Source organism: Helianthus annuus, chromosome 6, assembly GCF_002127325.2.
Source record: "Helianthus annuus cultivar XRQ/B chromosome 6, HanXRQr2.0-SUNRISE, whole genome shotgun sequence".
Lineage (NCBI taxonomy): Eukaryota > Viridiplantae > Streptophyta > Magnoliopsida > Asterales > Asteraceae > Helianthus > Helianthus annuus.
Window position 1 is genome coordinate 33,417,887 of NC_035438.2, and position 12,754 is coordinate 33,430,640.

General features: G+C 36.7%; 1 protein-coding gene across 1 annotated transcript; it reads right to left on the minus strand.

The window, feature by feature from the left end:
• Window positions 1-7,003: 7,003 nt before the first annotated feature.
• Window positions 7,004-12,333, minus strand: LOC110921337 (glycerophosphodiester phosphodiesterase GDPD3). The gene is made up of 7 exons (XM_022165637.2): window positions 11,856-12,333; window positions 8,754-8,813; window positions 8,518-8,598; window positions 8,207-8,407; window positions 8,019-8,114; window positions 7,482-7,678; window positions 7,004-7,331 (listed from the first exon to the last, which is right to left on the minus strand). Exons 1-7 carry the CDS (start codon window positions 12,213-12,215, stop codon window positions 7,115-7,117), a joined length of 1,212 nt encoding a protein of 403 aa, XP_022021329.1. The 5' UTR covers window positions 12,216-12,333; the 3' UTR covers window positions 7,004-7,114.
• Window positions 12,334-12,754: the final 421 nt, after the last annotated feature.

Genomic DNA, 12,754 nt, shown 5'->3' on the forward strand with positions numbered 1-12,754 from the left:
CCACAGCTGAAATTTTGACGCGAATTCGGACCGAAAAACTGCAATATCTCCAAAACGGCTTGGAGTTTCGAGCTGAAATTTGGTAGGATTGTAGATCGAGTCTATGCGCACAACATATCCAAAAATCAGACGATTTGGACCGTGAAAACCTGTTCAATTTGACGTTTTTCAGTAAAAAAACGTAAGAAATGAGTAGAAGATGAAGAAATAGGAGAAATCGGATCTGAATCGGCTCAAATCTGTACGAGAACGATGTGTTTGATCTTGCAATCGAGCTCCTAGCTCTGATACCAATTGTAGGACCGGTTTTGCGACCGTTCGATTGCGTAACGAACGTTTCACGTGCGGAATCCGTGAACGAACGTGACCGAACACACGATAACGTACTACTAATGTGATTCCATTGCTAAACTTGACGTGTACGGTACAAGAATCACAAATACAATACTTTCTCTCTCTACTTTCTCTCTCTAGAAAGTCTTCTCTCCAAGTCTTCTCCAAATCTTCTATCAAAATCTCTTCCAAGAACTAACTAAACTAGTGACATAATCCCCTATTTATATGGTCAAGGCAACTTAATGAAAGTTCACACTAATTACAAGTTTGCCACCTTGCCATTTCTAACTAAATATGACATTATGCACTTGATTCCTTCCGGCTTTTCACTACGACTCGGATTGACGAAGGCGATAGACAAAATATGCATCAACATAGGATAACCACTTACCCTTAATTAAATGCTCCTATAACAATAAGTTATCATTCAAGTATCGAAACTGTCCCATTCGAAGCACTGTACAGACGCAAGTGCAAAACTCCAATTTGTTGAGCAGAAATAGGAGAAAGTTAATTATCAGATCCTAAAATTGTACAAGAAACCCCTGACCAAAATAACTCAAATCAAGGAAAGACTGAAAATGGCTCGAGATCGCCATAAAAGCTATGCAGACAATCGCTGCAAGCCATTTAAAGTTTCAAGTCGGAGACAAAGTACTTCTGAAAGTTTCTCCTTGGAAAGGAATAGTACGATTCGGTAAGAAAGGAAAACTGAGTCCAAAAGTACATAGGACCATTTCCAGTAATTCAACGCATAGGACCAGTTGCCTATCGTTTACAACTACCAGAAGAATTAGGCGGAGTACATGACATATTTCATGTCTCCAATCTCAAGAAATGTTTAATCTCTGGTAGTACCTCTTCAAAATATAGAGGTAAATGAAAAGTTAAACTTTGTTGAGAAACCCCTTCAGATGAAAGATGAAAGATCGAAGGATGAAATTTCTCAAACACAAAACGCCTAGTATTGGTCAAAGTCAAGTGGGATTCAAAGAAAGGACCAGAATACACTAAAGAACTGGAATCAAAAATGAAACAAAAAGATCCTCATCTATTTCAGTAAATCTCGAGGACGAGATTTTTCTTAAGGTGGGGAGGATGTAACAACCCTCACCCGAAACTATAAATTATTATTTTATTTAACCTATAGGAAACCCTAATTGAGACACCCAAGTAATTTGGCATAAACCCTAAAAATTTTAGAACAATCGGAATCAGGATCAGGACCCCTAAAACTCAGGGGGGTAAACCCTAGCTTACGATTATCCATATAATACGCTGTCTAAATTGAATTTATAAAAACTGTCGACTCACCTGAGCTAGTTGGACACGTACCTACCCTACCCTAAAAATGACATCCCAGGCGATACGCGGGAGGTTCCCCGAATTCTTCCGCGACACGCGGGAGATGCAAATTTTCAGTATAAATAGAGGGCCTTGGGACTTGAATCTGGGAGTTGAAACGACGTAGAAATTCCAATTCTACGCTGAGTTATAGTTCAATTACTATAAAATCACTAATTAGTAGAGGGGATGCTGCTACGATACAGGGTATTAACTCGATCGCTATTACGATTCATTTTCCGACCGATCAATATATCCAATGGATGTTTAAGTGCCGCCCACATTAGGGTTATACTTTGTCGTTCGTCGTTAAATCGATGGATGTTTAAGTATCGCACTTTATCGTTCATTGTGAGAATTTGATCTCGTGAGTTATCGTAATTGTTGTATTAAGTTACCTACCTAGTTCGTATGCACTAAGTTACAAGGCTAAATCAATAGGCTAAGCTCTGCATGTATAAATCTGCAATATATCAAGGCTTATCTGTAGACTAAACTTTGGCCGTATGAATCTGCATAATTATAATGTGAGTCATTCTCTTTTTATCAACTGTTTTACAATACTCCAAATTGTTTTTAGAATTGTAATTACAGTGATTAAGTTGATGTAATCACCAAATTACAGCCAGTATGTGGGGTATTGTGCACATTACTACAGTTTAAATCATTTTAGGTGGGCGAACCTAATTTAATTGATTTACGTCATTCATTGGGGCAGCCAATGGTGATATGACCACTGTCACAGATCCGGTCGAGTGACAAATACTGTGGATAGTTGGTTGATATCAGAAACATGCGTAAAAGATCTTAACACTGTGTATTAAAATAAATGTGTCATTTTCAGTAAAATGAATGATTCACTCAGTATTTCCCGCTGACAAAACCTTTTTAAAACGCGTTTCAGGTAATTACAGTAGAGTGGAGTAAGGATTGGATCCGGCACTAAAAGACTTCAAGAAGTGGCTTATATTATTAATTAAATCACTTAAGAAATATTGTTTTATTAAAAGCTACCTTTGTAACAATGGAATTTATTCCATCTATTTAAATAAAATCCGGTGTTTTCTAAACTCTGATATTTTTCCTAACTCACGGTCCTGATGAAATTTCCGCTGCAATGTTTTTCAAAATAATCACCGGTACCACTGGACTGCTCGCGGCTTCCGATTTCGGCTAGGATGGGGTCGGGGGTCGTGACACCTAAAACGCTCCGTAATCGAAAAACTGAACCCGCGTATCAGTATTTAATTGAAAAATGAAAAAAAAATAAATAAAGTTTATATGCTTGTCGCGGCCCGCGACAGACTTCATTAAACCCTTCGCGTGGCGCGACGGACCTAAACTTGTCGGACACTTCTTATGACACGTGTCACCCACGTGTCGAACCTATACTCGTGACCAGTTAACCCTAAGCAGGATAATTTTTCTTTCTAATAAAAATGTATTTAATACTTTGTTATAATATTGTTGGTTTGTATTATTTCCCTTTTCCAGTGTTGAAACACTTGGGCTAAACAGCTTAAATTTGAAGCTGGTGAAACACAATGCAGGATCAGATACAATAATATAGAAGACGAAACAAAGGTACTTCGACAGTGAAAAGCCACTTCGTGTTAAAAAGTAAGGGGTGCTAAAATATGTTAATAATCGTCACACGAGAACCTATAATGAGTATAGTAGCACTTACATCTATGTGTAATTTATTAAATAAATAGATTTATAAGAAGCATTTTTTTATACAACCCATTTAACACACGAGAACTTAGACTAGTATAATTAAAAACATATCACGACAAAATGGGAATTAAAAGCATACTTGGTTATTATAATGAGATCGTCTTTTAAGATTCCAAAATGTCTTATTTCGTATATTACGGTCTGTCTATACTTTGACCCAGTATGACCAATTGACCACATGCAAGTAAATTCTTGCCAATAGGGAGAAACAAAATACAAACAAAATTTTATAATTTTATAACACATAGTATCCACATGATTGGTGGTATTATTTACTTATAAGTTACACATCTAACGAGTTTTATTTCTATCATATTGATTTTTTTTAAAGTAAACTTCATTAAAAAAACTGACCGAAAACCCCCGAATCGGGGCGACCCAAGACAGACAACCAGACTACATATACACAAAATTACACCAATCGACTCAAGAGATGGGTCTATCTTTACTTCTATTACTAATCTACATGTATCCTAACGACTTAACATCACTAACTATATCGGCCACCTTAACTTGCTTGTTGTCGAACTTTAATTTGTTTCTTGCCCTCCAAATACACCAACATCCCACCCTCACAATGCCTAAAAAACATCTTTAGCTTTTCCGGACAACCCCACCACCTTATGCACTTCCAGCAGCTCCTTCACCGAACTCTTAACAAACGGGCTATCTTACACCATCTCGACACTACGAACCAAACTTGAGCAGCAATAACACACCTGGACAACAAATGGTCAACGCTTTCTTCACCAAACCTGCACATAAGACATGTAGTATCCCCGATGTCCAAACCGCGGCTGAGGAGAGCATCCAAAGTGGGGATTTTGCCCATCTCAGCTTTCCAAACAAAGAGATTACACTTAGCCGGGACCAATTTACTCCATTCCATGACATAAAAATCCCTGAACTCTTCCCCTTTAGACAATATACTCTTAACCTCTCTAACCAAAAAAAGTTCCGGATGTAGCCCCCACCCACTTCCATCTGTCCCGACACTCCTTAAGTTCCACCGAGTCCAGCCGCCTAGATAACCAGTTGAGCTCAATGATCTGGATGAAATTACTGGGACCAATCCTCCACTTCCAATTCACAAAATTACTTCCTTCTTGGACACAAATTATGCTCGCCACTTTACAATTCTTTTCGGATTCTAATTTGAAGATATTAGGATATCTATATATATATATATATATATATATATATATATATATATATATATATATATATATATATATATAGGGTCAGGATTTAAAGAGAACGGTGAAAAGTGTGAAAACGGTGAAAACGATTTTGGTGGTGACATGTGGCATTGATGTTAAATTACACTAAGGGGTAATATTGTCAAAAAAACCCACTCACATGAACTGATTGTTCAAATAAAACGCCATAAAAACACTCATAAGCTATTTTTTTAGCTATAATTTACAACAGCTCAAAAAAAAACATTTTTTGAATGCCATAAAACACTCAAAACGCCATGAAATGCCATAAAACACTCAAAAGCTATTTTTTTGAGCTATAATTTACAACAGCTCAAAAAACCATTTTTTTAACGCCATAAAACACTCAAAAGCTATTTTTTGAGCTATAATTTACAACAGCTCAAAAAACCATTTTTTTGAACGCCGTAAAACACTCAAAACGCCATGAAACGCCATAAAACGTTCAAAAGCTATTTTTTAAGCTATAATTTACAACAGCTAAAAAAAGCATTTTTTTTAACGTCATAAAACACTCAAAAGCTATTTTTTGAGCTATAATTTACAACAGCTCAAAAAACCATTTTTGAACGCCATAAAACATTCAAAAGCTATTTTTATGAGCTATAATTTACAACAGCTCAAAAAACCATTTTTTTAACGCCATAAAACACTCAAAACTATTTTTTTGAGCTATAATTTACAACAGCTCAAAAAACAAATTTTTTTTGCCCAGTTAAGTTAAAACGCCATAAAAAAACTATTTTTTGAGCTATAAATTACAATAGCTCGAAAAAACCATTTTTTTGAGCTAGCTCCCAGTTAAAACGCCGTAACACTATTTTTTTAGCTATAATTTACAGCTCCAAAAAATCATTTTTTTTAACGTTATAAAACACTCAAAAGCTATTTTTTTGAGCTATAATTTACAACAGCTCAAAAAAACCATTTTTTAACGCCATAAAAACACCTAAAAGCTATTTTTTGAACTATAATTTTCAACAGCTCAAAAAAAACCATTTTTTTAGCCCCAGTTAAGTTAAAAGGCCATAACAAAAAAAAGCTATTTTTTGAGCTATAAATTACAACAGCTCAAAAAAACACCTAGTTAAGAAAAACGCAATGAAAATACCTAGTCTAAAACGCCATAAAACACCCAGTTCAGAAAAACGCCATAAAACACCTAGTTCAGAAAAACGCCATAAAACCCAGTTAATTTTTTTTTCGAAAAGTATATTAATAGTATACTCGTTGGAAAGATAAAAAACGATGAGTTTTATGGTGTAATTTTTTTCGAAAAATAATCACGTATAAAAAAGTTATTGTCGTTTAAATATCATGGGGGAAAATGGCATGTGATTAGCAGGTGCACCTTTTTTTGAATTTTCCTATTTTACCCCTCCTAGTAGTTTCAAGACCCATATTATTTACAAAAATGTCACCGCATCAATCTCAGCCACAAACCATTAAGATCTTGTGGCTGAGAATCGTTCTCACCGTTCTCACACTTTGAGGCGTTCTCTCCTGATCTTGTTCTTGTATATATATCTTTTAGAGGTTCATTATCCAACCAAGGATCAATCCAAAAGGCAATGTCTTGACCATCGCCCACCTCCCCTTTGGAAAACCTTCTTAAAGTAGTCCCCTCAATTTTAGTTCTAGCGCAGGTTTTAACTATATTGATCCAAACTCCACCGCAACATTTTTTAGTGGGAAGGAAATCCCAGTTCCTTCTACTAGTATGGATGGCTTCAACCACCTTTCTCCAAAGTTGATCGTTTTCCGATTTGAAACGCCATACCCACTTAGTAAGAAGAGTCGTATTGATTCTTTTTAACTTACAAATACCAATTCCTCCATCTTCTTTAGGAATAGTAACCCTATCCCGTAAAACCCAATGCATCTTGCAGTTCTCGCTATTCCCGCCCCAAAGGAATCTTCTAATCAACTTCTCCAAATCCTTGATCACTTTAGAAGGAGCCCTGTAAAGCGAGAAGTAATAATTTGGAAGGCTTTCAAGAACCGATTTGACAAGGACAATCCGCCCTCCCATAGAGAGGGTGTTCGCCTTCCAAGATGATAGTCTGGTTTCAAAAACATCGAACATCGGTTTCCAATTGTTGATAAGATTCATATTAGCTCCCACCATAAGCGCAAGGTACTTGAACGGGGTTTCCCCCGCAAGACAACCCACCATTATCGCCTTGTCCTTCACTTCCAAGTTGCTCACACCAATACCATAGAGATTGGGTTTGTTCAAGTTTATTTTCAGCCCGGAGCACAGATAAAACACCCGAAGGATTTCTATAGCGATCAGAATAAATATTAATTTGTTTAACTAGTTTATTTTGATATAATTGTATAGTTTTACGCAATTTAGTGCTATGTAACATAAATCTACATGCTTATACTCACAAATGTATGGATGAAATTGCCACCTACACGTTATAGATTGACAAAATGTAAAAAGAGGGTTGTATGCATAATTTACACACAAATTAACTACAAATATATTTCATTTCAATGACCTTCATAAGACTAGAAAGTTGCTTCTCTGAACACTTGATCCCGTCATCGTTTTCCTCGTCAATTATAATCTCGTTTTCAACTTCTTTGCCGAAATTCGCAACTACTTCAGTGATCTCTTGAACCAAGTCAACGATCACCCCATCGACCCCCATCAATATTTGTGCATTGACCACCTCTCGTGTGTTACTGAAAATTCAACAAACGTTGCATCTAATTAGTGCATATATATATATATATATATATATAATATAACAACAAATATGTAACAGGACAAACAACGAAAACAAAAGGAATATTGAAATTTCGCTGTGTTTTAAAGAAAATGAATATTCTTACTTTAACTGGCCATAGCTTATGAGACTGAGTTTCAAGTCTTTAATTCTTTTAATTACTCCTGGATTTCTTAAGATGGATCTCACTTCACAAACCATACCATTTAAGCCGCCTGCTAAGCACAACTTCATTGCTTCATCCAAAGAATTCCTCCTTACGTCCGTATATGTTTCCACCCCTCCATTTGTCAGAAAGAAAACCTAATCGTGACATTATAACAAGCAAAAACACAATCAGATGAGCGGTTTCTTTAGTAACGAATCCAATTCCATTACATATATATAGACTTAACTGCACAAAAGTAACCAATATTGGTCTATACTTAATTACAAATAACCAACTTTGTCTGCACATACATAAATAGGTAATCCTTATAGGTTATTACACATTAAAATGTTGAAAGACATGTCATTGCCTTTAAAATTATAAGATTTCTTTTAATGTAAAACATGTTTCTTTTCAACTTTCAAGGGTAAAGATCACCAAACTTGGTTACCGCTATTTGAAATAAACACAAGATACAAGTAAGATACAACTTACTGGATAAATGCTTTGGAGTTTCCGGGTCAAAAGAGCTGCATCAGGCTGAAAGCTTGAAAAGATGATGGATCGGTTTTTAGCATATTTGAATACAATCTGCCACAAAAAGAAACCAAGATCCATGAAAATGGTAACCCTTATATTAAAAAAACACCGGTTAATACAAAATGTTTAGAACAAGTGCATACGCGAAGAACAATTTGTATGACGTGAACTAGTTCTTCCTCTGTGTACAAAATATTATCATCAAACTTGAACTCAATATTGAACCCCTTGGAATGATTTATTTTTGTGAACACCTCTTCCAATGTGCATAGATAATCATCCTTTTCAACTTTCCACTCAAAAATCCTCCCATCTTTTGTTTTTCTAAACAAAGGCTTACCCACCTGATGTTATCAGGATCATAACCATCAAATCGATTAAATTTACAACGTACATGATATGGAATTGAATAACTTTGAACAAAAGATGCGCGTATGAAAATAACATTCATTACTTTGTTAGGCTCCCTTTGAGGTCCGTATGAAAGAAACTCGTCTAGATTCATATCGGTAACTCTTTTTTCAATTATTACACCCTGAAATCAAGTACCCATTAACTTCATAAGCATAGAGGGCACAAAAAATGAATATTTTTAAGAAAGATGTTTTATACCGCGTGTAGGTTTATAAGGGCATGTGTGGATCACCTAGAGTAAAACACAATGCATAGTAATATAAAGTTTAAACTGACCTTATCTTCAGTGTAGATGAAGTTGTCATGAAATATGATTGGACAATCGTCTTTGGTCACCTACAAAAAGAGGTTTGTGTTTACGTTTTTTTGTCTAAGTTTCTTCCATCACCCAAAACTTAGATCGAGAAATGTTCAAAGAAACACCAAAGAAAGAAACAAATCAGTCCCTTGAATGATGTCAAAAACTTGAAAATTATATACGATAACTAACGAAACGAAAGCCAACTTGAATTATTTACATGACAATAACTACTTTTTTATTTCTTACTATTATTGTAACATACTTATATCATATGTTCGTCGAATTACCCAAAACTCAAGAGACTCTCTTCTCTTATAATATTTGGCAAACACTTCCATTGTGTTGTTTTGTTTACTTATGATATTATTAGTGATTGTGATTTTGTTGTTTTGTTTCACTTAGCCACACTTTATGTTAAATGGATTACTATACTTTACATGAAAAAAAAACTGTTTCTTAGAGCCAGTGTACTCGGTGGGAACAGCCGACCAACCACTATAGTCTGCCTAAATCCTTCATCTCACCCTTCCCATACTTTACGAATAGCTTGCTATAAGTGAATTTTATTGGATACGTTTGTTTCCTTGTATACATGAGATCCCAAGTTCAAATCTTATTAAGACCAAGCGTAATGGGGCGTTTTTTTTAAAAAAAATTGCCCCAAAACGCCCTAAAACGCCCAACCCCCCACTACAGGGGGCGTTTTCCGGCGTGATTTTCGAAAAAAAATTGGGTCCGGCGTTTTAAAAATAACGCTTAATCGTGTGGGGGCCACCATCTTTCGACCGTTGTTCAAACGGTAACTTTCTTTATTTTTTTTTTTTTATTTTAAATAATTCCCACTATATATATTTAACTCACATTCACACCATTTTTTATACAAAACTTCACAAACTCTCCCACTTTCTTCCAACTTTTATAAAAAAAACCCACTTTCTTCTTATTTTTATACAACCATGCATCCTTTCCGCCCTCCTTTTGGTGTCCCCGCTAGACCCGCAAACCCGAACACAACCCAACCGCAAACCCCATTCAACCTTCAAGACATGGACCCGAGCTTTTTAAGTTACGCGGCTTACTTAAGTGGCGCCCCTCCGTTTGTTCCTCCAACTTTCGGCTATGGTCAAGCCGGCGGGTCTCAACCGTCACAACCCGAAGCCGAACCCGATGTGGAAGTCGTACCGGAGACGCAACCCGAACCGGTGCAAGAAACATCGAAACGCGGCAAAAGGTCGCATAAGAAGAAGGATAAGGACGCACCGAGGCGTACAAAAAATATAATCAAATGGACGAAGGAAGAGGAATACGCGTTGACTCGGGCGTATGTCGACATTTCGGAGGACGAAGAGACGGGTAAATATTTTATATAAATATTATTTTACTTACTTTGTTATTTTATTTTTTAACAAACAACTTATTATTTTTTTTTTTTGTAGCAAACTTTCAAACGGGTCCGGTTTTTTGGGATAGGGTTCGTGCACTCTTCTTTAGCACGTGGGGTCAAGGCGAACATCGGGACAAAGACTCGATTTCTAGCAAATGGACCGACATAAACAACAAGTGTCATGCGTTTCAAGAAGTCTTCCAACGTAACTACGATAATCGCTCGAGCGGTGAAGGTGACGTGGGGGTTTTAACGAAGAGTTTGGAGGAGTTCGAGAGGACAAAAGGCCCTTTCACGTACTACAAGTGTTGGGAGCTACTTCGAAAAAGTCCAAAGTGGGCGGTAGTTAACCCAATGACGTCTAGTAGTAGACGTCGGGCTAAAAGGTCAAAAATATCATCCTCCGTTGACCCGTCAACTCCGACATCGGATGCCCACAATGTTGATTTAAATGAGGCGGTGGACGAGGGCATTCAAGAAGAGTTGGCCCGACCCGCCGGTAGAAGAAAGGGAGCCGGGAAAAAAACGCTCGAGTCGTATTCCGATCTCGAGTTAAAGGATGATTTCGAGGAGATGAACCGTCGTCTCCAAGACATTCGAGATCTCGGCCACCAACGTTATGAAATTATGAAGGAACGAATGGCCGAAACAAAAAAATTTAACGAGATGCAAGAGGCGAGGCAAATGGAAAAGGACATCGAGTTTTTGTCCAAACCTATCGACCACCTACAAGGCGATGCGTTGATCCTTGCGCAAATGCGTCGCCAAAAAATTAAAGAAAAATATGGACTCTAGATCATATTATTTTTTTATGTTTTTTTTTTATTTTTTTCAGTTATTTTTCGGTTTTTTTTTTATTTTCTGCTTTTTTTTTTACTTTCGGTTTTTTTTAAGTTTTTTTTTATTTTTTTTTTCAAGTAATGTAATTTTTTTTTAAATTAATGAATGTTATTTTATGTTTTAAATTAAAAAAAATAATAATTGTGAAATGATTGTAAAATGATTGAATGGGGCATTATGGGGCATTATACCACTACACCACTTTTGCTATAATGCCCCCTTGCTGACTAGGACGCCACATGGCGCAAAACGCCCCATGGTGGGGGCATTATAGTGTTATACCACTACACATGGTCTAAGTGTAAACATTTTTTCTAAAACACTAGTTTCATTGTGTACATGAGATCCCAAGTTCAAATCTTATTATGTATAAACAGTTTTTTTTAAACACGTGTTTAGTGTAAGCTGTGCAATTTTACGTTTTATCTAATCATATTGGTTAACAAGGTTAGCATACTGAGTTTGATTTAATAAAACCAGCTATTTCATATTTTCTTGTTTGGCCATATCAAAGCCAAGACTAGTCGCTATAAAAAACAGGGTTTTGATGTGTGATGAATTTGTGTTTTAAAACTATTTGTCCTCCTTAAACTCGATCTAAAAAGGCACAAAAAAAATAAGAAAGCGACTCAAATCAAGATATTTAACAGTCGTAATACGTGGGCCGTAGGCCCACCAAACCATAATCAACCTGTTGTGTCAGTCTTCCAAACACGTGTTTTCCAAACATAACGACAAATCACATGTCGTTTTAGCCTTTAGCGACCGATTAACACATCAATCGCCGCGGCTACCGTCAATCCCAAATTCAAACGTAAACGAAATCGAAACCTTAAAAAATTAAAAAAACTACCTGAACATCAAACTCGATGTAATCCAGATTAAATTCTCCAGCCGTATTAAACGCAAGAATAGAATTCTCTTTGATCATTTTCATTCTGTGATCAGACGACTGCAACAAATTCATCCCGGTTCCTCGGTGTCCGATGACCATAAACTCATCCGCCGGTTTTCTAAAAACCACCGCATCTCCGACATCTTGACGATGATGTTTTTGATGATGAGTGTTGAATGCAACAACATTGTTTGTGTGATTAATATCATCGGAAACATGATCTAGATTAGGAAGTCGTGTAACATGAGCCGTTTTAAGGGCCATTTTAAGGGGGATTTGGGAGGAATTGGGGGAGATGAATTTAAAGACGGTATCCATGATCACCCAGAAATTACGGGAATGTTCTTTGGGGTTTCAGCTTTGATCCATCTCATGTGAAATGGTGTTTGATATGACTTGTGTTGTGTAACATCAATGTTTTTGTAGGTTTTTTGATATAGGATATGTCCCACCATTAAACTTCTAGACCATAATACCGCCACCTGTCTTTTTATGATGAAAGCCTTTGCTAGATATTAATTAACTGTAAACAACTAAGCTATATCCGGTAATTTGACTACTGAATAGGTATGGTCCTAAATCCTGCGTCGGTCATACGAGTCAGCCCACGCAAGACCATACCCAAGATAAACCAAATTGATAACTTCCCCAACCTAGCGCCGACTAAACAGATGTATTCCAAGTCGCGCGCAGGATCAAGACCAAAACAAGATCAGTTCTGACTAGCTCCTTAGATAAAAGACCTGGTTTCCTTGACCTTACGCCAACTGCACGGGAGATACCCGGGTCGCGCGGAGGCAAGAAGCGCAGGTAAACATCGGACAAGTACAAAGGTACAAGTGGCAGAGCAGTGGGCC

Coding starts and splice junctions, on each gene's coding strand:
- LOC110921337 (XM_022165637.2), bottom strand. CDS start 12,215: ATGGATACCGTCTTTAAATTCATCTCCCCCAATTCCTCCCAAATCCCC. Junction 8,115..8,206: donor TCATACAAATTGTTCTTCGC/GTATGCACTTGT, acceptor TTTTTGTGGCAG/ATTGTATTCAAATATGCTAA. Junction 7,332..7,481: donor ATAAGCTATGGCCAGTTAAA/GTAAGAATATTC, acceptor TTGAATTTTCAG/TAACACACGAGAGGTGGTCA.